Raw genomic sequence first — 27,260 nt, 5'->3', positions numbered from 1 at the left:
CACTCTCTTCCTAAGCCCTCCTTTAGTCCCTTACATTTTTTAAGCTTTATTTTTATTTTCTGTGTTTGAATGTAATGCCTGCATGTATGTCTTTGCATCACATGCATCCAGTGCCCTTGGAAGCACAGAAAAGGGTGTTGTATGCCCCTGTGACTAGAGTTATAGACAGTTGAGAGCCACCATCGGGATGCTGGGAATCAAACCCTGGTCCTATGGAAGAGCAGCCAGTGCTCTTAACTGCTGAGTCATCTCTCTAGCCCTGTTAGTTCTGTTTGTCGCCATACAGCTTCACTTCTACGTTAGCGTCACCTGTACATAAAAGATGTCATATGTGCATGAAGTCTCGAATCCACAAGGGAACTGAGAGAAAGCACAAGCTAGTTGCCTTTCTGAGACTGACTTAATTCACTCAGTGTGATTCAGGTCCGACTCTTCTGCCACTCACCCTGATGCATTATGGCTGTGGTAATGGTAACCACTGCAGGACCTAGTAGCTGGGCTCACACAGAGTTCAAGGTGCTTGCCACAGCTGTAGTGTGTACCGTGCTCGATCACATGTCCCCTTGGAAGGTCTCGGGGCTCATTGTCTTCTGTGCCCTTGCTCAACAGTCTCAGATCACCGAGGACTTCAGGGCCCTGAAGAAGACTGCTGAGGACATGAACCTCTTCAAAACCAACCACCTGTTCTTCTTTCTCCTCCTGTCCCACATCATCGTCATGGAAAGCCTTGCCTGGTTCATCCTCTCGTACTTCGGCACTGGCTGGATTCCTACCCTCGTCACAGCCTTTGTCCTCGCTACCTCTCAGGTGAGGCCTGACATCCCTGAGCATCATTTGAACATCCCCACCTCTCAGATCCCTCCTGGCTGTTTGCTGATGCTGCAGTGACATTCACAGCCCTCTTTCCCTAGGCCCAAGCTGGATGGCTGCAACATGACTATGGCCACCTTTCTGTCTATAAGAAATCCATATGGAACCACGTTGTCCACAAGTTTGTCATTGGCCACTTAAAGGTAGGTGTTGGGGCTAAGGGGGATGGCTTGGGCAGTAAATCTCTTGGGAGAACCTGAGTTTGATACCCACAGCATGTGTACCAATGCTGGCCATGCTTGGAACCCCAGCACTGGGGAGGCACTCACAGGGGGAGCCGTGGGGTTCAATGGCCATGCAGTTTGGACTACTTGCTGAGCTCCGAGCCCTGTCTCAAAGTAGGTGGATAGTGTTCCTGAGGATGCTACCTAAGATTGTCCAGTCTCCGTGTGCATGTGCATACACTCAAGCCTCCCCTCAAACATGTAGCCACATGTGCACACATGTGGACTTGGGAGAGGACTTGGGGCTGGAGAGATAGCTCAGTGGTCACGAACAATAAAAGAAGGAAAGAAAAGGAAGGAAAGGGAAGGGAAGGAAAGGAGAGTCTGAGGGATGGTGTGTGTGTGTGTGTGTGTGTGTGTGTGTGTGTATCAGCAGCAGCCTGAGTGACCATCCCATTAGAATGTCTCTCTGTAAATAGAAAATATCCCATGTTTAAAATGTATGTAACTTCATACACCAAACCTCACGGCTTAGCAACAGAAGACAGTATAGGGTGACAGTTGGTTAATGGCTGTGGCTTGCTGCTTCAGAATCCAAGGCCATTATAAATCAGGAATGGCAAATCACCTCTACTGTCATTTTAGTAGTGACATCACATTAGGTAATACTTAATTAAACCAAAGGGCAAGTTGATTAAAATGCTCACGAGGCCATGACCCATGGAGAGAAGTGTTAAAGTTAGGCGAGTCCGTAAAGCCAACCTTGCCGGTGACCTTGAGCTGAGCTGACTGGTGCCCCTCTACTTGGAAAAGCAACATAGGAGAAGGAAGACTTCTTTCAGTAGCTTGTGGTTTCAAAAGTGTCACTCCATAGTCCCCAGCTCTGTTAATTCTGGGCCCATGGTAACCCTGCTGGTAGAAGCATGTGGCAGAAGCCACTTAGCTCAAGGCAAGCAGGAAGGAGCCAGGGAGGAAGAAAGGGTCCAGGGTGCAGACCGAACTTTCCAAGGTATCCCTCCTTGCACTGAATACTTCTTCCCACCATCTGCTGAAGCAGTGTCGTCCGTGTGGGACTGCGGATTCAACCCGCAAGTTCGTGGTGATGTGCCATATTCCAACCGTAACATACTCTCTCAAGCAAACCCTAGTGCTTCCCACAGTCAGTGCTATTGCTTCCTCAGAAACGCTGGGTCCCTAATATTACCCACCTGCCCTCAGCTGGGGAAGGGTCCTGTTTCCAGGTTAAAAATCTCCACTCTGTGCCCCCCCCCCCCACTGCACCCTTGGCTGGCCAGCTGTGGGTTGGATTATGGGTGAGCCAGCGATGAGTTCCCAGCTAACAGTTTACCTGGACCTGAGCCTCGAAGGCTGGGAACCTGGACTCTTCCCAGAACCTCAAGAGGGGAAACACACAGTGCATTGTTTCATTCTGCACTGCACTCTGTGGCTTAAAATCCTCCTCTCCGTAGGAAAGAAACATTTTACTCACTACCCCTGTGCTCCCCAGGCCATAGACAAAGATAGACTGTGTTCTGTTTCCAGGTCCTGGCAGGGTCCTGAGGGCCTTTTCTGCTCAAGGTCTTGTGTCCTTGATGGACAGCTTGAAACATGGCTCTTATATCAGACAAACAAGGGCAGGACAGAGGGCTGGCTTCCTTATAGAAACCTTTGCTGGTAAAATTGGAACGCTGGGAACTGGGGATGTAGCTCAGTTGGTAGAATGCTTGTTGAGTATCTTGAAGCCCTGGGTTCATTCCCAGCACCATATAAACTGGGTGTGGTGCACACAGATGATCCCAGCACCCAGGATCTGGGGAAGGAAGGTCAGAAGCTGGAAGCCATACTATGCTACATAACAAGTTTAGGGCCAGCCTGGGCTAAATGAGACCCTCTCTCAAAAAACAAACATGCACTCCTATATCTATAATATGTGGTGGTGTTCTCTCTCTCTCTCTCTCTCTCTCTCTAACCTCCCCAACACCACCACATAGGTCAGATTGGCCTCAAATTCATGGAGGCCCACCTGCCTGCCTCTGTTTCCCGAGTTCTGGGATTCACTGCACACATTGCCATGCCCAGCCTTGACATATCATTTCTTAAATGAGCAATCCTTTTAACTCCAGGACACCAAAATATAAAATGTTCAAAAATTGAAGTCTGTTAAAAGTATTTTATTTATATCAAAACAAAAAAAATTATGCCTTTCCTTTATTAAGAAAAAAAAAACTTGGTGATGCTGAGGATTGAAGGAAGCCAGGGCCTTGCTCATGCTGGGTAGGTGCTCTACCACCAAGCTATGACTCCAATCCTTTGGCCAGACCTCCATTTAGATATAAGATAAAGTAATTGAAAATATCTAAGTGTCTCACTTGAAAACAAGATGAACGCCAGCGTGGATGTTGAAAGGATCATAGGTGCATCTGCTGGAGTGCATGATGTTTCTCATGCCCCAGGCCATGCTATGACTGCCCAGCTCTGCTGGCTGCAGCTCTGCTAAGGAGACTTCTTGCCAGGTGTGCTGCTGCTGCACTCCGTGACCCAGTGCTAGGATATGAGAGGCCAAGGCAGCCTGGCCCAGATAGTCACATCCTCTCTCGGCTCACCACCGTCTCCCCTGGGCCCAGCCCAGCAGGCTTGGAGCAGATACCATTCATTCAGTCTTCATTCTGAGAACACGGAAGGCTGATCGTTGCTCCTCCGGTAGATGAGGCACCGTTGTGCCATGGAGGAGGAATTGCTGATTGGTAGGGCTTTGCCTAGTGACGAAGACAGCATAAACCACCAAAATATCCTGGTGCCTAGTCCAAAGTTTGTGTCCCATCTCCATGACTTTCACTCCTCATCTCACAAATATCTCTAGGTTGGTGGGCTGTCCGCTGGCTTGTTAACATCCTCGTTCCTCAGTGTCGCTGTCGGGGACTTTTCCTTCTGATGCTTTTCTTGGCAATTGTGTTCCTTCTGGCTTTCGGATGTAAACACATCATTTGACTCCGTAAGCCTGGGACCTTTCCCACACTCTGACATGCTGCTCTTTGCTGTGAGGGATTTTGAAGCCTGCTGCACACAGGGGCCAGAGGTCGCTGCAGAGACCACAGCTGTTCCTAACTATCTCCATCCATGCTCTCCAAAACACTCCACAAGTGAGAAGCTTGTTTTGAGCAAATAGACCTGCTCACAGATGGTCAGAGCCGGCCATGGGCCACCGTTTCACCTGCTGAAGGGGAAGAAAAGACCTGAGTCTTGCTTGGACCACTTAGCAACTTTGTTGAGTGACACACCTCTGGGGAAGGCTTTGAGAACAAGTGATAGAGTAGTAGCCTGTGGCATTCCAATTAATACAAAGATCCCCTTTTCCTGTATCGTGGGACCACAGTGTCATCTAAATATTGGCTTTTCCCTGGCTATCAGACCACATTTATTGGAAGGGGCTCAGGGCAGGCAAGAACTATATCAACTGAGATACACTCCCCCCAACTCCCCCAACACTTAGGATCCCCTCCACACTCAACTATTCTCTCTCTCTTCTTTCTTTTTCTTTTCTTCCCTCCTTTCTTTGTAGGCTTATGTTAACTTTTCAGCATTGTGACTTGTAGGAAATACTAGATTTTATCGGGCATTTTCTCCCATGTGTAGGAGACGCCATTCATACTCACCCTCTACCACCTCCTAGTGTTGGCTTCTCTTCTCCTTCCGGTCTCACTCCTTCCCAGATGGTCTCACTTTACCTTAATATCTTTATTTTAAAATCTGGAGTCCATGTCTGAGAGAAAAATGTGTGGCTTATTTCACTTACATGATCTCTGTTTTTGTTCCTTTTCCTGAAAATGACATAATTTCATTCTTCAGGACTGAATCATACTCTGTTGAGTATATATCATATTTTCCTTTATCCATTCACCCACTGAAAGGTGCCCGGGCAGACTCCGTAACTCATACTTATTTATTTGAACCCCCGATCTTCCTGTCTCTCCCTTTCAAGTTCTGGGTTTACAGGGGTTCTTGGCTGTTCCTAGTAGCGCTTCAATGAACACGAGTATCATGTGCTGATATTTATCTCAGGAATGGTAGCGTTGGATCATGTAGTACTTTTTATTTTAGTTTTTTTTTTTCGAATCTTTATGCTCTTTTCTCTACTGGCTAGACTAACCTACATTCCCACCCCCACCCTAACACACACCTTCATGAGAATTTGTTGTTTGTTTTCTTTTTCTCATTAGTTTATTTATTCACTTTACATCCAAGTATGCATCCCTCCTCCGCCTACTCCCTCCCCCCACTGCTCCTTCCCCCATTCCCTCCTCCCCTTTTCCTCTGAGAAGCCAGAGGCTCCCCTGGTATCACTTCACCCTGGCACATCAAGTCACTGCAGGGCTAGGTCTGTCCTCTCCCACCGAAGCCAGACAAGGCGGCCTGGTTAGGGGAAGGGGATTCACAGACCTGCAACAGATTCAGGGACAGCCCACACACCAGTTGTTGGGGACCCACATGAAGACCAAGTGGCACACCTGCCATATCTGTGCAAGAGGCTGTTGTTTGTCTCCTTGATGGTGACTATTTTGGCAGGGATGAGATGGAGTCTCAGAATAGTGGTGACTTGCGTTTCCTCTGTTGCTGAGGATGGTGAGTGTTTTTTCCATAGATGGGCCGTTTATACTTGCTTCTCTGACAACAGACTCATAAATTCATCTGTCTACCTATTGAATGGATTATTCTCTTGATGTCTCATATTGTAGCCTTTTTATGCATTCTGGCTGTAACTTCTGTCTGATGAATAGCCAACAAAGGTTGTCTCCCATTCTGTCTCGTTCTTGCCAAGCCCCTTCAGAAAAATAGACTTTGAAGTGTTTCCCTGTATTTTCCTCTGGCAGTTTCAGGTGATACACAAAGGCCTTTGATCCTTGGGAAACATTTGGATAAAATAGTGGTGTTGATATATATATAAGATACACGGAGGGCCATTTGCCCATTTCAAGCTTGCAGAAGATTCCATTAACACCTCTGGCCTACAATTTTAGAGCATCGTTATCACCCACAGCTTAAACCCCCACAAATCATAGCCACTTAGCCGCGTACCCCAGTCCTGTCTCCTCTTCACTGCTCACTGACCAGGGATACCTGGGCCACCAACTGTGTCTTCCACCGGGCTTCACATCACTGAGATCATGAGGAGTAGAATTTTGTGGTTTTTTTTGCTTTTTCTTTTCTCAGCTTCTTTTGCTTTGTGTGGTGTTTCTAGGATCATCTGTGCTTATATCGTGTGTTAGGGGCCTATTGTCTTCTGACAGAAAAGCTTTTTTACATTTATTTATGTATTTATTATTTAGGGGAAGGGGCACCATAGCATGTATGTAGAGGTCCAAGGACAACTTTCAGGGGTCCGTTCTCTCTTTTTACCATGAGTCAGTCCCAGGGATTGAACCCAGGGTGTCAGGCTTTGTGGCAGGCACCTTTACTCACTGAGCCCTCTTACTGACCCAGTCCATTCCTTTTTATAGTTTGCCTAAACCATTCTGTTGTAAGGATATCACATTGTATTTTTGGTTCGTGGACATTTGAGTTGTTCCTGTCCTGACTATTTTTGAGAATTCTTCTTTGAGTGTGTGTGTATGTGTCTGTGTGTGTGTGTGTGTGTGTGTGTGTGTGTGTGTGTGTGTGTAAATACCCTAGTTTCCTTGGCCCACAAGTCAGGAAGGAAATTGCTGGCCCCTGGTAGAGATTACTTCACTCTTTCTGAAGTGCTTTCTCCTTGGTCAGTCCTGGGAAAACTGAGGCTGGAGAAGTGACTGGACTTCTTTCAGAACTGAACAGTACTCTGGGCTCAGAAGTGTGTGGCAGAGTTATAGTCTGAGTTCCAGGGACTCCAGGCACAAACCCCATGTGTGATGGGGAAGCTGGCTATTGGTGGTGTGGGTACCAGGACCTGGTTCCCATCAGGGCCCATCACTGGGTCACTGGTCTCTGTGGCTCTCCTAACTCCTCTCCCCTTACAGGGTGCCTCAGCCAACTGGTGGAACCACCGACATTTCCAACACCATGCCAAGCCCAACATCTTCCACAAGGACCCGGACATAAAGAGCCTGCATGTGTTTGTCCTTGGCGAGTGGCAGCCCCTTGAGGTATGAATCGTGTTGATTAGGAGGTGTCATGGGAGGAGGGAAGGAGTCCTGTAGGCTCAGCATGCCACTGGGATGTCAGCACCTTCTGCCACCCAGAAGAATCCTTTCCTAGTCGTCTCAAGTTATCCCAGCTGCAATCTACATAGAGTGCCTTTCCTCCAGAGTACTGGACACAGCCTCTGAGCCTCTCAGCATGTCCCTCCGGCCCACAGGAAAGTGGGTCAAATGTTTCAGGAAGGCAAAATTCTAGGCCTCCAGGATAGGTCTAATGGGCCAGCTCATGTGGAGGAAGCATTATCTGGAGAGCAGCAGCCTGTTTAAGCAGATGAGAAAGCAAGGCTCGAACAGACAGGAAGTGATAGTATGAAGGTCTGGTCATTTACCAGTTAGGCCAGGACAAGCCTTCAGATCTTTGGCTGCTAGGACACTTCCTTCTATTTACCCACACTTTCTCTAGTATCATTTTACTTTTTATTATAAATATAGGACCTACTTGGTACAAACATTGACGCAGTATAGAAATATATACTTAGTGTCTTAACCTCTCAACATCAGGGTTTATGGACCCAAGAGTAAGTAACCACTGTTAATGAGACGCCAGATAGCTTTGTAAGTGCCTGCCGCCAAGCCTTGACTTCAGCCCTCAAAACCTTCTGTTTGCAAGTGAACATGCATATATCATGTTTTTAAAAAACTATACAAAACAAAAACACTAGAAATGAAGCACACCTTCTATTCTGCAGCTCTCTGCTTCTCTTAATGCAGACCTTGTTCCACAAGTCCAGGAAGACTGAGTCATCTTCTTGGGGACTGTACAGTATTCTACCTGTTTGTATCTTACAGCATGACATTATTTCATTTGACAGTGCTACTGATTTTAATTTCCCTCTTTGGGGGAAATGGGTTCAGACTCAGTGCCTGTCACGTGGTAAGCACATGTTCTACCACTGAGTCCTGTCACTCTCCCCCTCTGATGCTCCATACCATCACTTAGTAAAAGTACACGCAGCCAGGCATGGTAATAGGACATAGAGGCAGGAGGATTTCAAATTCTAGCTTAACTTGGGTCTAGATAATGAGACTCTTTTCAAAGTCAAATGTCAAAAACAAAATAAAGGACCAAGCAGGGTGGCTGCCAGGGCTGATAATCTGAGTTTCATCCCTAGGACCCACATGATGATGGAAGGAAAGAAGCAAACCCCCTAAATTATCCTCCAACCTCTGCACATGCACTATGCACTGTGACACACACACACACACACACACACACACACACACAAATGAGGGGTTAAAAATATTAATTTTAAAAAATACTAATTTTAAAAATATATAGTATGGCTGGAGAGGCGGCTCAGAACTTAAGAATACTGGCCTCTCTTTTAGAGGGTCCCGGTTTGATTCTCAGTGCCTGCACAAAGCAGCTCACAACCATTGGCAGCTCTAGTCCCAGAGGGTCCTACACCCTTTCTGGGCTCTCCAGGCATTCGAGTAGTGCACAGGCACACACACAGGCAAAAAAATATCTAAACACATTAGATTAATCAATCAATCAATCAATAAGCAAACAAACAACTCTATAAGCAAGTTAAATAAAGCACCCTCATTGCATTTAAAGAATGTGTTCAGTCCAGGCATGGTTGTATATGTCTCTAATCTCAGACATCAGGACACTGGGAAGAATTACTGTGAATTTGATGCCAGCCTGGTCTGCATAACAAGATATTGTCTTTTAAAGAGGCTACAGGGGAATTTTTAAAAATTAGAGCCTTTATATTAGGGTTTAATTTATAAAAAGTAAGAGAAAAAAGCTACCCGTGTGTGTGTGTGTGTGTCTGTGTCTGTGTCTGTGTCTGTGTGTGTCTGTGTCTGTGTGTCTGTGTCTGTGTGTGCGCGCATGCGTGTTGGATGGAGATAATATGCTGAGGATGAACACAAGACAAGCTGTAGATGTAGCTCAGTGGCAAAGTCCTTGCGCAGCATGCTCAAGGCCTTGGGTTCAATGCCAGTATTGTGAAGGAAAATTACAGCGCTGGGCAGAGCAGAGCCCTCAACAAGCAGATATGAGAGAATACAAACTTACTCTCAATCAACAGGGTCATAGAAAGAGTACCCTAGCTGTGTTGGCATCCAAGACTTATGACATAGACAAAAGAGAGTCTGTCCCCCTCGATTCTGGTTTGCAGCCCTGTCTGATCCAAGGTGCACAGGACCTCAGCCTCAGTTCTGAACTTTGGCTAGGCAGGGATTTTATTTTCTGCCCAACACCTGTCTCTGTTTCTCTTCTGGGAAATGGCTTGTTAGCTTTGGTTAGAAGTGTTTGGATAGTAGCATTGATTACTTAGAAGTCTTTTGATAGCAAGGACAAAGACTTCCTTAATGCCTGTAGTAAAGCTGTTGGTTCTCACCACACAGCCCTGAGTTTCTAACAAGTAAAGGAAAGCCAGGCTTCCCAGCTCTGTAGACCAGCTGCACAGTACCTGATGAATTCTGTCCCATCCCACTTCTCCAATGCTGGGATGTTGGCTTTTGGAGGGAGATTGTGGGAGGTTGCTGATCCAAATGGCAGTGGCATTTGAAGATGGCGGCTAGCATCACCATAGAAAGTCTCTCTCGGGCATTCAGACGATCACAAGAGAAACCCCATGTTTCCTGGGTTTCTGGTTTAACTTTGTGCAAGTGCCCAAGAGACCATGCTGGCTGAAAGGAGCCCTGGTCTCTACTTGAAGTGACAGTCCAGCCCATCTCAAGAGAGCCCCAATCATCCCAACAGGAATTGATTCCTGACAAGGCCTTTATCTCAGTGTAGATGACCAGAGCAGACCAGCCACAAGGGCATTTGACTCACAGAAATGTTAAGAGCAGACTTCCACCATCTGGTCATATTTATGATTTCTGGGAGGGCGTTCTGAGTTTGTTTTATGTGGCAGTATGCATTCAGTTTCTTTTCGGTTTAGCAAAGTTCTCCATACAGAGTATTTTCAGTGTTTTATGGCTTCACACCTCAGCTTTTAACCTGGGGTGGGGGTGGGGCAGTTTTTACACGGATGCATTTAATTGGCATGTGGTCCATGTGTTCGGGTGTGGGCCCCAGCATGAGGTCAGAGGACTACTTGTAGGAGTCTGTTCTGTTCTCTGCGTTGGTTCTGGGGATGTAATGAAGTTATCAGTCCTCGCAGCAACTTCCTTTAGCCTCTGAGCCATCTCAGTGGCCCTCAGTTTGTAATTTTTCCCCAGTAGGATTTGGGTGTGAAACAGTCTGCTTTTACATTCTCTGGAGTCGGTCAGTGCCCTCAGCCACTAAGGGGCTTCATTGCCCTTCCCAAACAGTAGCTTGAGCTCTCTTGTACCCCAGTGTCTGCTCTAGACTGTTGATCCTCTCTCAGGAGGCAGGCTGTGCGGCCTGGACAGAGCTTTCTGCTGTGCTTAGTACTTCATGCATGCTCCTCTTTCAATGTGCATGTTGCCTTTCAATATCCAAGCTTCTCCAGTATTCAGGATGCAGTTGATGGCTGGCTCATTGTGCCTACGTGGAAGACAATCAATCAACCATACTCGTTTACAGATAAGGAGGCCAATGTCTCTCTACTGGTACCACTGTGTCGTTTCTGCTTGGGGTCTCAGCCCTAGGTGTGAACTCTCAGCCTAGTTAAACTGTGGTGTGTGCAACAATCTTGTTCGCTTCCCCAGCCCTTTGCTATGTCACTATCCTCAGAGTCTAGCCAGTGTGCTCCTAGAAGTGCTAGCAGCTTACCTGCCTGAGGGCTTCCTTCTCCACTCACCTAGGAAACACATTGCTTTCTCCTTATCTCCCTGTGTCTAGCAGACCTTCAGTCCCTACTGCAGTTCCTAGGACATACGTGGCTCTCTTCGTGGAGACTTGGATGAGCATCTAGCATCCTGCCAGTGCCTGCTCAGGCCATGTGGCTCACTGCTCTGTATATGCCTTTGTCAGTTCCCAGTGGCAGCAACCGACCTTGTGGCAACTCCTGCCAAACTGCCCCTCGGCCCTAGACAGACAAAGGAGGCCCTTGTCACTCCTCAGACACTTCATTTCAGACCTGAAACACGACCTTGCCTGGGTCTGATGTATCATTTATTTTTCTTCTTGCTGCCACAAAATGCCTGATTTAAAGAAGGAAGGGTTATTAGGACTTAGAGTTAAAGGCGATACCCTCCATGGCAGTAAGAGGAGGCGTGGCGGTAGGGAAGGCGTGGCGGTAGGGAGCTGGCCCTTCACTGCATCTGCAGTCGGGCACAGAGGAGGATGCTCAGCTCAGCTTTGCTCTGCTTGCTTTCTCCATTTTATCCAGCTTAGGACCCCAGCATGAGGAATAACACTGCCTACAGTTAGTGTAGGTCAGTCCACCTCAGTCCACCTCATCAAGATAATCCCTCACCATGTTTCTTGGTGAGTCTAGGGAGCCTGTCAAGTTAATAATCAGTAGTAACTGTCGCAGTGCCATCTCTTAATGCCCAAACACACCCCTTTTTATGTTGCAACCCCCGCCCCCTGCTTGTTCTTGTTGTCTCATGGCATCTCACAGGCAAAATGTGTTCAGTCCAACTTCAACAGTTTCCATTGTCTTAACAGTTTCAATACTGTTCATAAGTATAAGTGCAGGAGCTGGTTAAAATGGACTGTTGCTCTTCTAGAAGACCTAGTTCCTAGCTGAGTTCAGATCCTAGCCAGCCATGTTGGGCAGCTCACAGCTGTCTGTAACTCCAGCTCCAGAGGATCTGACACCCTCTTCTGGCCTCCATGGGTATCTTCACTTACACATGTGCACATATACACATACATAAATATGAAAAATGCATCCTTTTCTAAAGTGTAAGTGCACTCGTCTCATCTGAGACTCGGGCCGCCTCTTCACTGTGAACACCTGTAACATCAAAGCCCAAGTTCCATGCTCCTAACATAAACCGGCACAGAGCAAATACCCACATCCCCAGAGGATGGGCACAGCAACAGGGCAGAACTGTGATACCCAGCATGGCAAACACCAAAATCTAAAGCTCCGTTGGTAGCATCTGGGGATTGTGACAGAATCGTCTGGGCTTGGAGGACTTAGGTAGCCTTGCCACTGCAGCAATGTTGCCTGGAAACCTCCCAGCCTCTCTCTTGAGCTGGCTCGCCTTGTACATTCAGTTTCCCTCTGAGGGTATCACAGCTACAGTCTCAGCCCCTGTCACTATCACAACCCCTGTTACAGTCACAGCCCCTGTCATAGCCACAGGCACAACCCCTGTGAACAGTCACAACCACAGTCACAGTCCCTGTCATAATCACAGCCACAGTCACAGCCCATGTCACAGTCACAGTCAGTCACAGTCACAGCCCCGGTCACAGTCACAGCCCCTGTCATAGTCACAGCCACAGTCACAGCCCCTGTTATAGTCACAGTCCCTGTCATAATCACAGCCACAGTCACAGCCCATGTCACAGTCACAGTCAGTCACAGTCACAGCCCCGGTCACAGTCACAGCCCCTGTCATAGTCACAGCCACAGTCACAGCCCCTGTCATAGCCACAGGCACAACCCCTCTGAACAGTCACAACCACAGTCACAGCCACTGTCACAGTCACAGCCCCTGTCATAGTCACAGCCACTGTCACAGCCCATGTCACAGTCACAGCCCCTGTCACAGCCAAAGTCTCTGGTTACAGTCTCAGCCTCTGTATTAGGTTGAGAGTCAGCTACAACCTTTTCTTTGTTTGAGATGCACATTTCTAATACCCCCTCCCCCATCACTCTTTTTGCTCTAGATCTGGATAAGAACAGTAAGAACCATGCCACAGACAGTCACCAGAGACTTCCTCCACCAAACACATTAATTAACCCATTTTTTTTTTAATGCAGCGTCACACAAGTTCTCAGAACACGGGCAGAATGTGCTCAGGTTCTTCGCCAGAAGATCACACGAGCAGACTATAACCCAGTTACTTTAGGAGTCCTTGCTTGTTCTGAAACCTCGTGAGCCATCCCTCCCACTCCTCACTCCTTTCAGCCTCCCGATCTTCCCAGCAGAACAGCCTAGTAAGCCCAGCCTACAGCAGTTCAGGGCTTCTTAAGCTTACAGATCCAAACTCCACATTCCTCCCAAAAGCCAGTCCCAAGCATCACCAGCCACCTGGTCAGGATTATGACACAACGGCTATACTTCTTGGTACTAATTTTATATATTAAGAACTTTTCTCAGTGCTACAAAAGCAAAAACCTAACATGAAGCCATCGAAGGAAGAAAGGATTTCTTCTGGCTTAGAGTTCCAGGGGAGTCATTTCACTATTGTAGAGAAGGCATGGCAGAGGAAACGGGAGACTGGCGGTCCTCATTGCTTACATAGTCATGAGGTGGAAATGGACGCTATGCTCAGCTTGCTTTCTGTTTTATATTCAGCATAAGGGTTGGTGCCACCCACATGTAAGTGGGGTCTTCACCTCAATTAACCTAATCTAAATAATCTCTCACAGGCATACAGAGAAAGTGGTTCCAGATCTTGTCAAGTTCACACTCATTACTAACTACCACACATGGCCTGCGGCTGGTGAAGAAGCTAGTCACACTGGCTACCAGGGCTGGCAACACTTCCTGCCCACTGCTCTTGCCTGTTCCCCAGCCGTGGGCTTCAGCTGTCCCCGTTCAATAGCAATTCTGTGTGTGCCACCATCTCCCTCTTGGGCTCTGGCTACAAGCCACACTTGACTAGTTGGTGAAGGTACCATTTGTCCTTCTGGCCCCCTCCCCTCTAATTGTGCTGTCTCCCAAACTTACTTCCTGGGTTAGACAGGAAAGGGGATGAGCAGAGGCCTCTGTTCCCCACATTTTGGCCTGGCAGCCCCCAGCGAGAAGGAAGAGTAACTTGTTGAGTGAGTCTGTGGACCTGCACCCCAAGGAGTATCAGGCATTCACCTCACTTACTCCTTATTTAACCTGAGAGGCAGAAGCTGCCATCAACATTTTGTAACTAGAACCACTAGGGCAGAAAGGAAATGACATACTCAAAGTCATGGTAGAACTACCATCCAGGCCACCAGCTTGCCAGCCCTTGGAAATATCTCTGTTGGTTAAGTCCAGCTTTCTGAAAAGAAGCCAAGTGTGCACCCTCCTAGCTCTGCATTCTAAAACACTTCTCTCCATCCTTTCTTCAATCTCATGACTTAACAAGCTATTGGCCAAGTAAAACAAGCTTCAGAGTCATCAGAGGGCAAGGCCTGGTGTCCCTAAGACCAGGTTGTGCTTTGTGGGCCATATCTGTTTCTTTTCTCATTGCTTTGACTGAAAAGAAGCAACTTGGTGGAGGGAGAGTTTCTTTGGCTTACAGTTCAAGGGGAGCCAGTCAGGAATCAGAGGGAGGGATAAAAGTTGGTGTTCACATTGCTTTCTTCTTCTTCTTTTTTTTTCATTTTAAGACCCTAAGCCATGTCATGGTGCCACCTGCATTTAAGGTGAATCTTCCAACCTCAATGAACTCAACCTAGAATCACCCAGGAAGTTGACAATCAGTATTAACCATGCAAATGAGTTTTAGATAAGAGAGTTGGTTCAGCCATACCCTAACACACCTCTCTGTAGCTGTCCTTCAGAGGACATTGAGTGGCCACACATGCAGTGCTATGTCAGCGCGTCATTTTGTGCATGAAGATGAAACTGGAATTGACATTCTCTCACCATCCATCCAGTGGGCTCTTAGAATCCCTATGAAGTACACATCATACCTCCACTTTGCAGCAAGGAACTCAAAGGTCAGGGAGGTTAAGCAGTTTGGTTTAATGGAGAATTGTTTCCAGTGCTGAGTTCCTGTAACCCTAAGGTTGAGCATCCATAGGGGCTGGCACTGAGACCTGCCACTGCCTGGGGTGGCCTGGCCATGTAGGTGGGTCAGTCTGGGATGCTGAAAAGCACATGTGGGAACCAACAATGCTTACCAACTGGAGGCAGCCCTACAGTCTCAGCCATCCTCCACAGTGATCATCAACCAGTGGAAACAATACTTGCTACAGAAACACAGCCTTCAAATGGTCTCCCCTGACAACTCCCTCCAGTGGTCCTTTAAGGGGGCCTTCTGACGTCTGCTGGTCTGAAGATTCTTCTTGATGCTCAGACTCTGTCTTAGTTAGGGTTACTATTGCTGTGATGAAGCACCATGACCATGAAGCACCATTGACCATGAAGCACCATGACCATGAAGCACCATGACCATGAAGCACCATGACCATGAAGCACCATGACCATGAAGCACCATGACCATGAAGCACCATGACCATGAAGCACCATGACCATGAAGCACCATGACCATGAAGCACCATGACCAAGTCGGGGAGGAAAGGATTTATTTGACTTAACTTCCACATCATAGTTCATCACTGAAAGAAGTCAGGACAGGAATTCGAGCAGCACAAGAACCTGGGGCAGGAGCTGAGGCCCAGAGGCCATGAAGCAGTGCTGCTTACCGGCTTGCCCTTCGTGGCTTGCTCGGTCTGCTTTCTTACAGAACCCAGGACCACCTGCCCAGGCATGGCACCACCCACAACAGGCTGGGGCCCCCGACATCCATCACCAATTAAGAAAATACCCTGCTGGCCTGTTGATAGGCCAATATTACTGAGGCATCTTCTCAATGAGACCCCCTCCTTTGCAGTGATTCTGGCTCGTGTCAAGTTGACATAAAACTAGCTAGCACAGTCTTAAGCAGGAACAGATAAACTGTGAGCTTGAATTTGATGGGAAAGGGAGGCTACGAGGACTAGGAATCCTGTATTCCAAGGCTAGGCCTGCATGCCAGTTCCTTGGCTTCTGGGAGGTGGTCAGAGCAGGACCCAGGGCCTGTCTACACATTTGCCTAGGCTGCTGCTCTCCCCACTCATTGGGCACTTTAGGCGTGTGTGTCTATCTTTCCTCTGTGCCAGCATTTCACATCTCCTCTCTTTACTGTAAAACCATCAAAGGCCCCTCTGAGGCTTCCCTGGCTCTGACCTCTCCAAGGCTAACCTCAGGTCTGACCCTAATGACAGACTTAGTGTACATGACATACTTTCTGGGAAATCATGAGATCCTTGCCAAGGCACAGGAGGCCTCAAAGAACAAAGGAATCATTTCTGGTTGTTCTTCAGCAGGCGTGTGAGCATAGCCACTGGCACCAAGATGCACATTCTGGGGACAGGCTGGACTTTGTTCCTGCCCACACTCCTTGCTTTGTGGGAACCCATGGACCTCTGTGATTCTGACATACACGTCCCACTCCATGTTCTCACTTGGAGGTCAGAAGTGTCAGCCTAGGAGACATCCAAATTTTCTTCCTTCTGTCACTAATTTTGCTCTGCTGACCCTAGAGAGTACGAAGGAACAGCGATGACATAAATCTTTGGGTCTGGAGAGGGAAGGGTAGCATTGTCCCGGAGTCAGCTTGTCATTATGTCCAAGTTCCCATTGGCAACACTTAACTACTAAATGACTTGCAAGCTGAGCATGCTCAGAAAGGCCTGGGAACCTGCATGGGCTCTGTGTTGGCAAGAAGCAGCGTTTAAGAAGTTTGGATCTGTTGACTCCAAACATGGGCTTATTGTAGCTGGTCTGTGCTGCTTTGTGGGTTCTTCTTTCTTCCACCTTTTTCTCCAAACCCCTAAGCCTAGATAGGAGAATTAAAAAGGATAGAGACAAAAGAAAAGAGCTCTCTGACTAAAGTCAGGGATTGGAAAGCAGGCAATGGTATTGCTCGGCTACTTCCTGCTGGTTGGGTGCATTGAGTTCCTTGGGGCAAGTCTGATCTTTGCCATCAGGATATCTAACTTCTTGTTGTTTCTTCTTTGCATACGATTACTTAATGAATGGTGGCCACCAATGACCACCACCAACCAACCAACAATCTACCCTACATCTCAGGGCCCTAGCATTTATACATACCCTCTGAAAAGTCTCCAGAATTCCAAATGTCCCACAATTGCAGAAACTATCTGCAGCTGGCAAAAATCACACCCTTGCTAGAGCACGAGGCAAATCATAGTCAGCTGCTGTGTACAGTCTGAAGCAGCCCAATATCTCACACCTGGAATTAAAATGAAAACCTAATCTTATAATATTTCGGGGGGCGGTTGTTTTTTTGTTGTTGTTGTTTTTGTTTTAGATTTAGATTTATTTTATTTTTATTTTGTGTATATGAGTACACTGTAGCTATCTCCAGACACACCAGAAGAGGGCATCGGATCCCATTACAGATGGTTGTGAGCCACCATGTGGTTGTTGAGAATTGATTTCAGGACGTCTGGAAGAGCAATCAGTGCTCTCAACTGCTGAGCCATCTCTCCAGCCCTATTGCTGTGCTGTTGGTTTAAACAAAACAAAATTCCAAAATTGTCACTACAGCTTACCCTCCCCGCCCCACCCCCACCCAGCACTGCAAGGAGCAGAGCAGGTGCTTCCTGAGCCACAGCTGGTGGCTGCGCTGCTTGCTCCCTGGGGATTGGGCCCTGGGATGAAAAGGTGTCTGCTGCTGCTGCTGCTTTCATTCATTTCATGCAAATTATCTAAATAACTGTTTTGCCTGCTCGTGTGTCTGTGCACTGGATGAGTGCAGCGTGCCCACAGAGGTCAGAAGAGGTCATCAGAGCCCTTGGAACTAGAGTTATAGTTGCTTATGAGTCACCATGTTGGTGCTGGAAACCAAGCCTGGGTCCTCTGGAAGAATAAGTGCTCTAAACAGATGATCTGTCTCTCCAGCCCTGTATGGCCTCTTCTGTCCATTTGGCTTCCTCATGTGTCAAGAACCACTGGGGAAAGGTGATTAGCCCATAGAAATGACACAAGATCTCACAGACTAGATGTTCCCAGGACGGTGACTGTTAAGGATTCCTGGTCCTTGTTTGGGTTCTCTTAACTGTTAACAGTCTCCAGGGAGCACCTCCATGGAGACCTGGGAGCCTCTGTTATTCCCAAAAGGAATAAAGATGGCGCCAGAAGCTCCCCATGGGGTGCCTAGGCTTGTGTAAGCATTTTTATTGTTTATGCCCCCAAGGGCTAGGTCTAGTGTGGCTCAGTGGTAGAGGACTTGCTTACCATGGGTTAGGCCCTGGAGTCCATCCGCAGTACTCCCAATAAAACCACAGCAGAAGAAAACAACACAAAGCAGGCATACTTCTCACGGCCTTGGGTAGTGATTAACTGTGAACCTGAACTTCAGCCACCAACCTGAAGGCTGGCCAAGGTTTTGGCCTCACAGAGCTGGCAGGAACGAACTTATTTTGAATAGAAGCTTCTGCCTGATCCCTTTGGCTTGCGGACTATTGAACAATAGTCCCCTGAGAAATTGGAAATTCCCCAGGAATTGCATGCTGGGAGAAGGAAAAGCTGACGCCTAGTGCCAGCCAGAGGCACAGCTTGTCTCCCAGAAAGAGATCTCCCACAATTCTGAGAACTTGTCAGAATACCTTACACGAAAGACTGGAACAAAGACAGATGGGTCGGTGATGAGCAGAGCCACACGTGACCAGGTCTGCTTAGTCCTATATACCTCTTGCTTTTGATTTAAACCAAAACCTCATTTTAGGACCCCCCCCCCCCAGAAAAAATGGGTGAGGGTGTGGTGGTGACAGGGTTTACTTAATCCCTATTTTTTCTTCACAATGTGACCACATTGACTAAATATCTTTTCTCTGTTTTTTTGTTTTGTTTTGTTTTCTGTTAGGCATTTATTAATTGGTCCACTGAGGGCAGGTAGCTGAGCATAGGTCACTGGGCTGCCAAGGCCAGGGGTCTGATCCAAACTCTAATAAAAATGCTAGCATGAGCAGCCAAGCCCAAGGAAATTGGCAGCTGCTAGCCTTGTTGGACCCAGTTACAGGTAGATTGGAAAGAGACAAGGTCTCTGCTGAGAAGGTCGATGCATAAAGTGGGCTGGAGGTAGGGGACCAGATTCTGGTGTTCACTGTCTCTCTTTTTCCTCAGTATGGCAAGAAGAAGCTGAAATACCTGCCCTACAACCACCAGCATGAATACTTCTTCCTGAGTGAGTATGGTTGCCTGAGGGCCCCAACCCTGCTCTCACCACAGCATGCCCATCTGGCTCACTTCCTCTCATACCCTTTTCAAACTGAGAAAATGATTGCAAACCTATTCAAGAGAGGGGAGCCAGCAGTCAGCTTGTGGAAACACCTCTGGGCCCAGTTAAGCATCGTCTAGGCTCCCAGGCTCCTCTCTGACAGGCACATGTTCTCTCTTCAGTCGGACCGCCGCTGCTCATCCCTATGTACTTCCAGTACCAGATCATCATGACAATGATCAGCCGCAGGGACTGGGTGGTAAGTCAGGAAGTGACGGCTGGTGGTGGGGTAGCGTGACTAGGGCACTTTGCCCCTGCCTGTGGATCCCCAGACAGCTCCCCTAAAGTGTAGCTGCTTTGTCACTCTTGGGAAGAAACGGTCTCTGAGGCCACCAGAGCCAAGAAGGCCATAGCATGTCAGGTCTAAAGACACCTGGCAACCATTGCCCTTGCAGAGTTCCTTAGAAAGTTCCTGAAGGCAGTGTGACAAGAGGCTAACCTAGCCCACCAGTAGTGGATAACCTTAGCAATAGAAACATATTTTCTTTCTCACTCTCACAAAGTCTAAAATCAGTTGCCATCGGGCTGGGGGGTAAGGTGGAGGGGTCCAGGTCCCTGTCCTTGACTGGTAGGTGACCAGGTTCTCTTTGTCTCTCTTTACATCATCTTCCCTCTGGGCCTGTCCACATCTGTGTTCAGATGTCCCCCTGTTTTTCTAATGTGTATGTGTGTGTGTCTATGGTTGCATGTAAATTTGTAGGTGTGCTTACATGTGTGTGCATGTGGAGGCCAGATGACTGTCTTAGTTACTCTTCTATTGCTGTGAAGAGACACCATGACCAAGGTGACTTGTAAAAGAAGGAGTTTATTGAGGGATTACAGTTTCAGAGAGTGAGAGTCCACGACCACCATGGCAGGGAAGATGGCTGCAGGAAGGCAAGCTGGAGCTGAAGCTCAGAGCTCACATCTTGAGACACAACTGTGAAGCAGGGTGCTAATTGGGAATGATATGAACCTTTGAAAGCTCAAAGCCCACCCACAGTGACACAGCCCCTCCAAAAACACCACATCTCCTGATCCTTCCCAAACAGTTACACAAGCTAGGGACCAAGCATTCCACTAGAGGGGCCTATGTGAGAGCATCCTCATTCAAACCACAAGAATGTCAGGTGTCACCTCTTTTGAGATACGGTCTCTCACTAGCCTGGAGTTTAGAGATTAGGTTAGACTATCCAGCAAGGCCCAGGATCTGCCTGACTGTCCCTCCCCAACACCAAGATCACAAGTGTGTGCCATTGTGCCTAGCTTTTGTATGGAGGTTTTGGGTATTAAAGTTGCAAGCACTTTATCAATTGAGCTGAACCCCTAGTTTGTCCCTTTCTTATAGGATGACACTAGTCCTGCTGCATTAGGACCTATCCGAATGAGCTGTCTTAATGAGTTCTATTAGCAAGGACTGTGCTTTCAAAGATGTTGTCATTTGCTGGAGGTTAGATGTCACTGTATGAGTTGGGAAGGTATGTCAGAGTTTTAAAAGAGCAGAAATGATAAAACGAACACACACACACACACACACACACACACACACACACGATTACTAGAGTAGCTTACAGACAGTGGTCAGAATAGCACAATGGCTGTCTCTGACAGAAAAGCCAGAGATCTGCATGTCTCAGAAGTCCCAATTTGATGCTAGAGTCCCAGAGGATTCCTAGAGAGTAGGCTCTAACACCGATGAAGGAATGCCACAGCAACAAGGTGGATGAACTTGCCAGCAAGAGTGAGGGCACGCATCGAAAAGCAAAAGCTTCATTCTTCTGTGATTCTTTTAGTTTATTCCAGATGTAGTCAAGTTGACAACCAAGATTAGCCATCACAGAGGGCATGCTTCTACCCAAAACAGCAGGCTTAGAGGTACCTCCATGGAGGGAGGCAGGCTGTGTATAGGTTTGAGAAGGTAAACTTGGGTTTACATAGAAGTACAGTTGTGGTTTTTGTACACCTCATGGTAGAGTAAGCTCTAAGGAATACTCACCATGAGCAAAGAGTTGTCTATGATGAAAACATGGTCCCTGCCCTCAGAAGAGAACGGACAAGTGCATAGGCCCTTAGTGGATGTTCTTAGCCTTTTAAAGCCCCATCAAAGGCTAGGTGTGATAGCACACACCTTTAATCCTTCACCTCTTGGGCTCTCCATACTTTTATTTACTTAATTTTGAGGTGGGCTCTCATTATGTTGCCCAGGCTACCCTTGAACTCAGTCTTCCTGCCTCTATTTCCCAAGCCGTGTGTGTGTGTGTGTGTGTGTGTGTACCACATCCTATGCATATCCACACAATATACACACATACATACTTATGCAATAGATTAAAGTGGGACTGGGCATGTGGCTTAGTGGCAGAGTGCTTGCCAGCATGCATGAGACCTTGAGTTCAAACTCAGCACCAAAATAAAAAATAAAAAAGAAGGAAAAAGGAGAGAAAGTAAGGATGATCAAAGGACAAGTAGAACTGCTGTGCCTGCTTCACTTGTCCCCGACAGCCACCTAAATCTGAGTACGTCGTATTCAGCCACTCCTGGCTGTTGTAACTGCTCCTACACTGGCCCTCCCAAGGTGCCCACCCCCTTTCTTACTTAGCTGGCAGCACTCTGACAACCTGGAATGACGCCAAGGACCTGCTTCAATTTCTTGCATCCAAGCAAGCACTGAACAAGGGCCACCCTTGTCCCCTAAATCGTTCTGGAATTTGCCATGTCTTCACTAATGTGATCTTGGTTTTGTTCTTCATTTTCTATCTGAACTAAGACACCGGTGTGCCCGATTCTGTTGTCATTTTAAGATCTTTTGTTTTGTTTTTAAGTTCATGTGTATGTGTTTTGTCTACATGTGCACTGTCTGGTGCCCACAGAGGCCAGCATATGGCACTAGGTCACCTGGAAGTAAAATTACAGATGGCCATGAGCCTCCGTGTGGGTTCTGGGAATCGAACCTGTGTCCTCTGGAAGAGTAGCCAGTGCTCTTAACCACTGAACCATCTCACCAGCACCTCTGTGTGGGGTCTCCCTTGCCTCAAAGAGGTGGGTCCTTGATGAAATAAGCTTCTGCATAAGCATGGCTGCTTATGAGCACTCCTGACTGCAGAAAGTTTGTGTAAAGGTCTAGAGAGAGGAGCAGAGAGCTTAGGCAAGAGGACCTGTGGGGCCTGTAGCCTGTGGCCTATGGCCACTTGGCTTATAGGGGAGGGGGTTGTAGCAAAGAGTTGGGATCTGCTACAGGTCATCAGTTGCCCTGGATGCATGAGGACCATCAGGTGGAGAGCAAAGGGAGGCTCTTGCTGTGGCCCAGCCAAGACACACAGCTTGAGTAGCAGAGGAAATGGAGGCATGTGGATTTCTCAGCAGAATGACTGCTTGTGAGGCTGTGACAGAGGGCAGAGGCTTCCTAGGGGAGTCATTCAAGCTTGGGACCTTGCTACCAAAGAGAAGCAGACAAAGTGATGAGAGGAGAGGGGCCAAGAAGAGAATCTAACCTGAGAAGAGACCTAGTCTGGGTCGCTGACAGGGCTGGGGTATGTCCAGAAAGGAAGGAAGTCCAGGTGCCCGAATAGGGGCAAGGCAAGGATGACCAGTGACCTGGCCACATGTTAGAGGCTCACATCAGAATCCTCTGGACCTACTGGCTACCTGCTAGTCAAGATCCCATTTCTTTCCTGAAACTCACATCCAAACTCGATGCAAAGAGGTGGTTGAGGCAACTGTATGACTGGGCACAGTGTCCAACTTCCTAGCAGTCTGCTGTGGTTTCTTATGAACACCTGTGACAAGCAGTGTCAGCTGTGTATATACATGCCCCTGTGGTCAGCTGCACCATGCCAAGGAGGGTGGGGCAGGTTAAGTCTAATCTTATTTACCCTACAGGACTTGGCTTGGGCCATCAGCTACTATATGCGTTTCTTCTACACCTACATCCCTTTCTACGGCATCTTGGGAGCCCTGGTTTTCCTCAACTTTATCAGGTACCCCAACTTTGCTGGTTCACCCTGTGCTTTTGAGAGCACTGGCTTTGCCGGGGCTGTGATGTGAACCCTGAACCAGCCATGGGGGTAGGGTAGGTACAGTGGCTTTTTGTGGCTGCCTATCTCCCACCCTGAGGCTTCGGCACTGAGCTCTGCTGTCTTCTAGGTTCCTGGAGAGCCACTGGTTTGTGTGGGTCACACAGATGAACCACCTTGTCATGGAGATTGATCTTGATCACTACCGGGACTGGTTCAGCAGCCAGGTGAGGGGAGGCAGAGGTAGTCACGGGGGCCCTGGAAAGCTGTCCCATGTCCTTGCCTGCACCCTGCCTCTGTGGACCCAGGGCTATACAAACCTTCCCTAGGGCTACTTGGTGCCTGTTGGCAGCCTCAGAGCAAGAAAGGATGGTAGGAAGATTGGGGACGCAGCTCAGTTGGTGTGGCAGCCTCAGTTAAGCAAGAAAGGAGGGTAGAAGGTTGGGGACGCAGCTCAGTTGGTGTTTGCCTAGCATGCATAAAATCCTGGGTCTTATCTCTGGCACCCAATATACTCAATGTGGCGACCCATAATATAATCTTAGTACTTGGGAGGTGGAGACAGGAAGATCAGGAGTCCAAGGCCAGGATAAGTTAAAAACAACACAGAAGGAAATATGGAAGGAGTGATAAGAATCTACCAGAGGAAACTTGGGGAGTCTGGGAGGGTGAGGCTAGAATGGTATGACCTAGAGAGAGGCCCTAAAACCCTGGTTAAGGTGACCTTTATGGGGTAAGTCCAGGTCCTTTGGTTTTGTTCTTACACACCAGCCACTGATGCCCTGTCCCCTCTGCAGCTGGCAGCCACCTGCAATGTGGAGCAGTCCTTCTTCAATGACTGGTTCAGCGGGCACCTCAATTTCCAGATTGAGCACCAGTGAGTACAGCCCAGCAATGTTGGGGGTGTGGGGGGAAGAGGGGAGACAAGGAGCGGGAGGGCAGTGGCCACTAACCCACAGGCCAAGGGTGCCATGAGGTTTATCTTCTCTTCTTGGCAAAACCACCACCACCCCACCCTAGAGCACAGCTGGGCAGGAGAGGGGCTCTGGGATCAGCGTGCCCTGGAGGCATTGCTGTCCAGGCTCTGTGCCACATGGGCCATCCTGGGGACTGCACTCCTTCACGTGTGGCCTCTTTGCAGATATAGAAAGCTTACAAGACTATCCTGCAGACCTATAAGGGGCCTGGTTATTGGCTGGGAAACTGAGGACCAGCTAGATAGCATATCTGGTACACAGGGGCCCAAAGGGTCCCTGCTGCCTGCTGCCTCTTCCTGTATCTCTCATCTTTTCTTATTCTTCTCATCTTCCATCCGTTTCTTTCATTTCCTTTTTTTTTTTTTTTTGGCTTAGTGTTGAACTTACATAGGTCTTCTGCCTTGGCCTCCCACATGATGAGGCCAGGGGCGTGAGCCCTGATACCCTTTTTCTTTTTGTTTTTTAACATAAGACTCTTGTGTTTGGCTGTTCAATTCGGCTTTCTGCAGTGCCCCTGTTCATAAATTGCCCCTCTACACACCACCAGTAACATCTTCAGGCAGTTGGCAGGAGCCACAGTCTAGTCCTGGTTTAAGATAGGACCTCAGCCCTGCCTGCCTCCCTGGGTTGGAGAGGAGGTGGAGAACATGGGTCTTGGGTTGCACTCACTCTGCCCACCTGCTCCCCCAGCCTCTTCCCCACTATGCCACGTCACAACCTGCACAAGATTGCCCCACTGGTGAAGTCTCTCTGCGCCAAGCATGGCATTGAATACCAGGAGAAGCCGTTGCTGAGGGCCCTGATCGACATTGTGAGGTGAGGGGTGAGCTCCACAAGGGCTGAAGCTCTGGAGCACTGGAAGGGGCCAGAGATGAGGTGGGGCTGAGGAGGTGAGAGGCACATGGCTGGCCTTACTCACAGTAGGGACTCTAGCTCACAGTGGGGATTCCTGTCTACCCAGGGCTAGAAGAGGACCTCCCCTCTCTCCTTTCCCAGGGGTTTCTCTGGGGTGTATTAGTCAGTAGCCCACAGCTCCTGTGGTATCCTGTGGTAAGTGGTGAGCCCTAGTCAGTAGCTGAGAGGAAGCACCTGCCGCCCCAACATGACTTCCCACAAGTCTCACTGCCTGGAGGCCGAGGTTCCTTCCATCTGGTTCCTGAGCCCTGCCCCCCTCTCTCTATTTGCAGTTCACTGAAGAAGTCTGGGGAGCTGTGGCTGGATGCTTACCTCCATAAATGAAGCTGCCGTCCTCCGGGCACCCTCGGGAAAGGGGCACTGTTGGGTGACAGCCAGAGGGAGGGGAGGGCTTTTGTTCTGAAGGGTTCTCATGAGACTGAAGTGTCTGCTGCCTCACATTCCCCGGGCTTGCATCCTTTCTTGTTATTCCTCTTCCCTCACCCCTACCTACTCCATTCTCATGGAGTTCCCCCTTTGTCAGCCCTGACCCCATCCCCTCTGCCTCCCAGTCCCTTCTCCCAGAGAGCCGGAGAGGTGGTTGTCTCAGGTGGTTACGCGTCTGCCTTTAACTTCTGCACCTAAAGATTCCTGGTATGAGATTCTGCTCCTGGCAGCCTAGTCCCCACCCCCTTCTGTCCCACAGACACTCTGGGGGCCTGTGGAACAGGAGTCCAGGACTTGGCTCTACACTCCCTGTCAGCATTATGGTGTAGTCATTTGGGTGAAGACATGCTTCGTTCTGAGTGTCTTTCCCATGGCTGGGATTGGTACTTGAGGCTTCTTTCCAGCTGCCAAGGACCACCTTAGACTTTGAGGACCAAGGAAAAGTTCTCTCATGCCCACCATCACAACTCCAGACCATAGGGTTTGTACAGGTTCTATTTCATCATCTACCCAACTCCAGAAACCAAAGGGAGTGTTCCTTGTGCGGGCTCAGGAGAGGCAGTAGCCAGGTTGAAGGAGGGACTGACCAGCCTGGAACTTTAACCTCTCCCACTACAGTCAGGTGCTTCTGAGTTAAAAGGCCCAAGATTCTAGAAGGATCAGATCTTTTTCCAGATCCTCTGGCCAGTTCCAGATGCTTGGTCTAGAGAATGTGGACCTTGCAGGAGAGCCCCTGAGCAGCTCTCCCCAGGATAGAGCTGCCAATCTAGCCAGCACTTGGCTTCTTTTTGGCTCATCCCTGTCTTTACAGATGTTTGTTTGCTTGTTTGTTTTAGCTGTTGTGTTAACATTTCCTACAGAATTCTTCTTAATAGGAGAGTAGCAGAGGGCTGGCTGGGTCTTAGGACAATCCATCTTTACTAGATGTCCCTTGCCCTTCAGGTAGAGCTAGGCTTCGCCTTCAAGGCCACAGTATACGCTGTGGCTTGAGGTTGCTGCTATCAGAAAGGCAGGAAAAACAGGGTAGGGTGTGAGGTCTCAGGAGGGCTGTTGGGGGTACCCAGTGAGGCTCAAGCAGGAGTGTAGAGGGAAGAGGAGGCTGAGGGCATGAGGGAAATGTGAGGGCAGGTGGGAGGGGGGACGTCGGCTATAGCAGGAGGGGACCCACGCTATGTCATTCTGAGGTCTAACTGGACTAACCAACCAATATGTAAACTGGAGGAAAAGGCTGGGCCTGCACAGGGCAAGCCCTCTAGGACTCCATGAGCCAAGAGAGACCAGTTGGTATTGTTCCACAGAGGCAGAGAACCCATAGGAGATGGCAGTCATTTGTATCATCTTGTTCCCCGCCTCTACTTTTTTGGGAAATAAAAAAAAAAAAGTAATTTTATTCTCACTTGCCTGTAGTTCAGCAAGATCAATGGATGGCTAGTGTTCCTGTATGCTGATGTCACAGGTGTGGTAATGCAGGGTCTGGGAGGAAGGGCGGTGCTGCCCCACAAGAGCAGGGCCTGACTGTTAAGGCGAGTGGTGAACAGAACCCTCCCTGGTCCTCTCTCTAAGAGGACGGTGACGGGTCTGGAGACTGAGGCTTTTATTTTGTGTTGCTGTGCCCATGTGGAGTCTCTACAGCCTAGGGAAGGTCTATATCGTTCCAGCCCTGGTTACAGTTCCTACGCCCTGGTCTGACCTCCAGCCTGGGAAGC

General features: G+C 48.5%; 1 protein-coding gene across 1 annotated transcript in view; it reads left to right on the top strand.

Moving 5' to 3' along the window:
* The window catches only part of Fads2 (fatty acid desaturase 2), a 38,739-nt gene extending 11,789 nt beyond the window's left edge, over positions 1-26,950 (top strand). The window contains exons 3-12 of the mRNA NM_019699.2: positions 610-807; positions 912-1,013; positions 7,025-7,150; positions 19,091-19,151; positions 19,367-19,443; positions 23,103-23,200; positions 23,367-23,463; positions 24,034-24,113; positions 24,904-25,029; positions 25,401-26,950. Of these exons, the coding sequence (NP_062673.1) occupies positions 610-807; positions 912-1,013; positions 7,025-7,150; positions 19,091-19,151; positions 19,367-19,443; positions 23,103-23,200; positions 23,367-23,463; positions 24,034-24,113; positions 24,904-25,029; positions 25,401-25,452 (1,017 nt within the window). The 3' untranslated portion in view covers positions 25,453-26,950. The remainder of the gene's footprint in view (positions 1-609; positions 808-911; positions 1,014-7,024; positions 7,151-19,090; positions 19,152-19,366; positions 19,444-23,102; positions 23,201-23,366; positions 23,464-24,033; positions 24,114-24,903; positions 25,030-25,400) is intronic.
* Positions 26,951-27,260: the final 310 nt, after the last annotated feature.

This window comes from Mus musculus, chromosome 19 (assembly GCF_000001635.26).
Source record: "Mus musculus strain C57BL/6J chromosome 19, GRCm38.p6 C57BL/6J".
Taxonomy (NCBI): Eukaryota; Metazoa; Chordata; class Mammalia; order Rodentia; family Muridae; genus Mus; species Mus musculus.
This window is presented reverse-complemented; position numbering and strand designations above follow the sequence as displayed.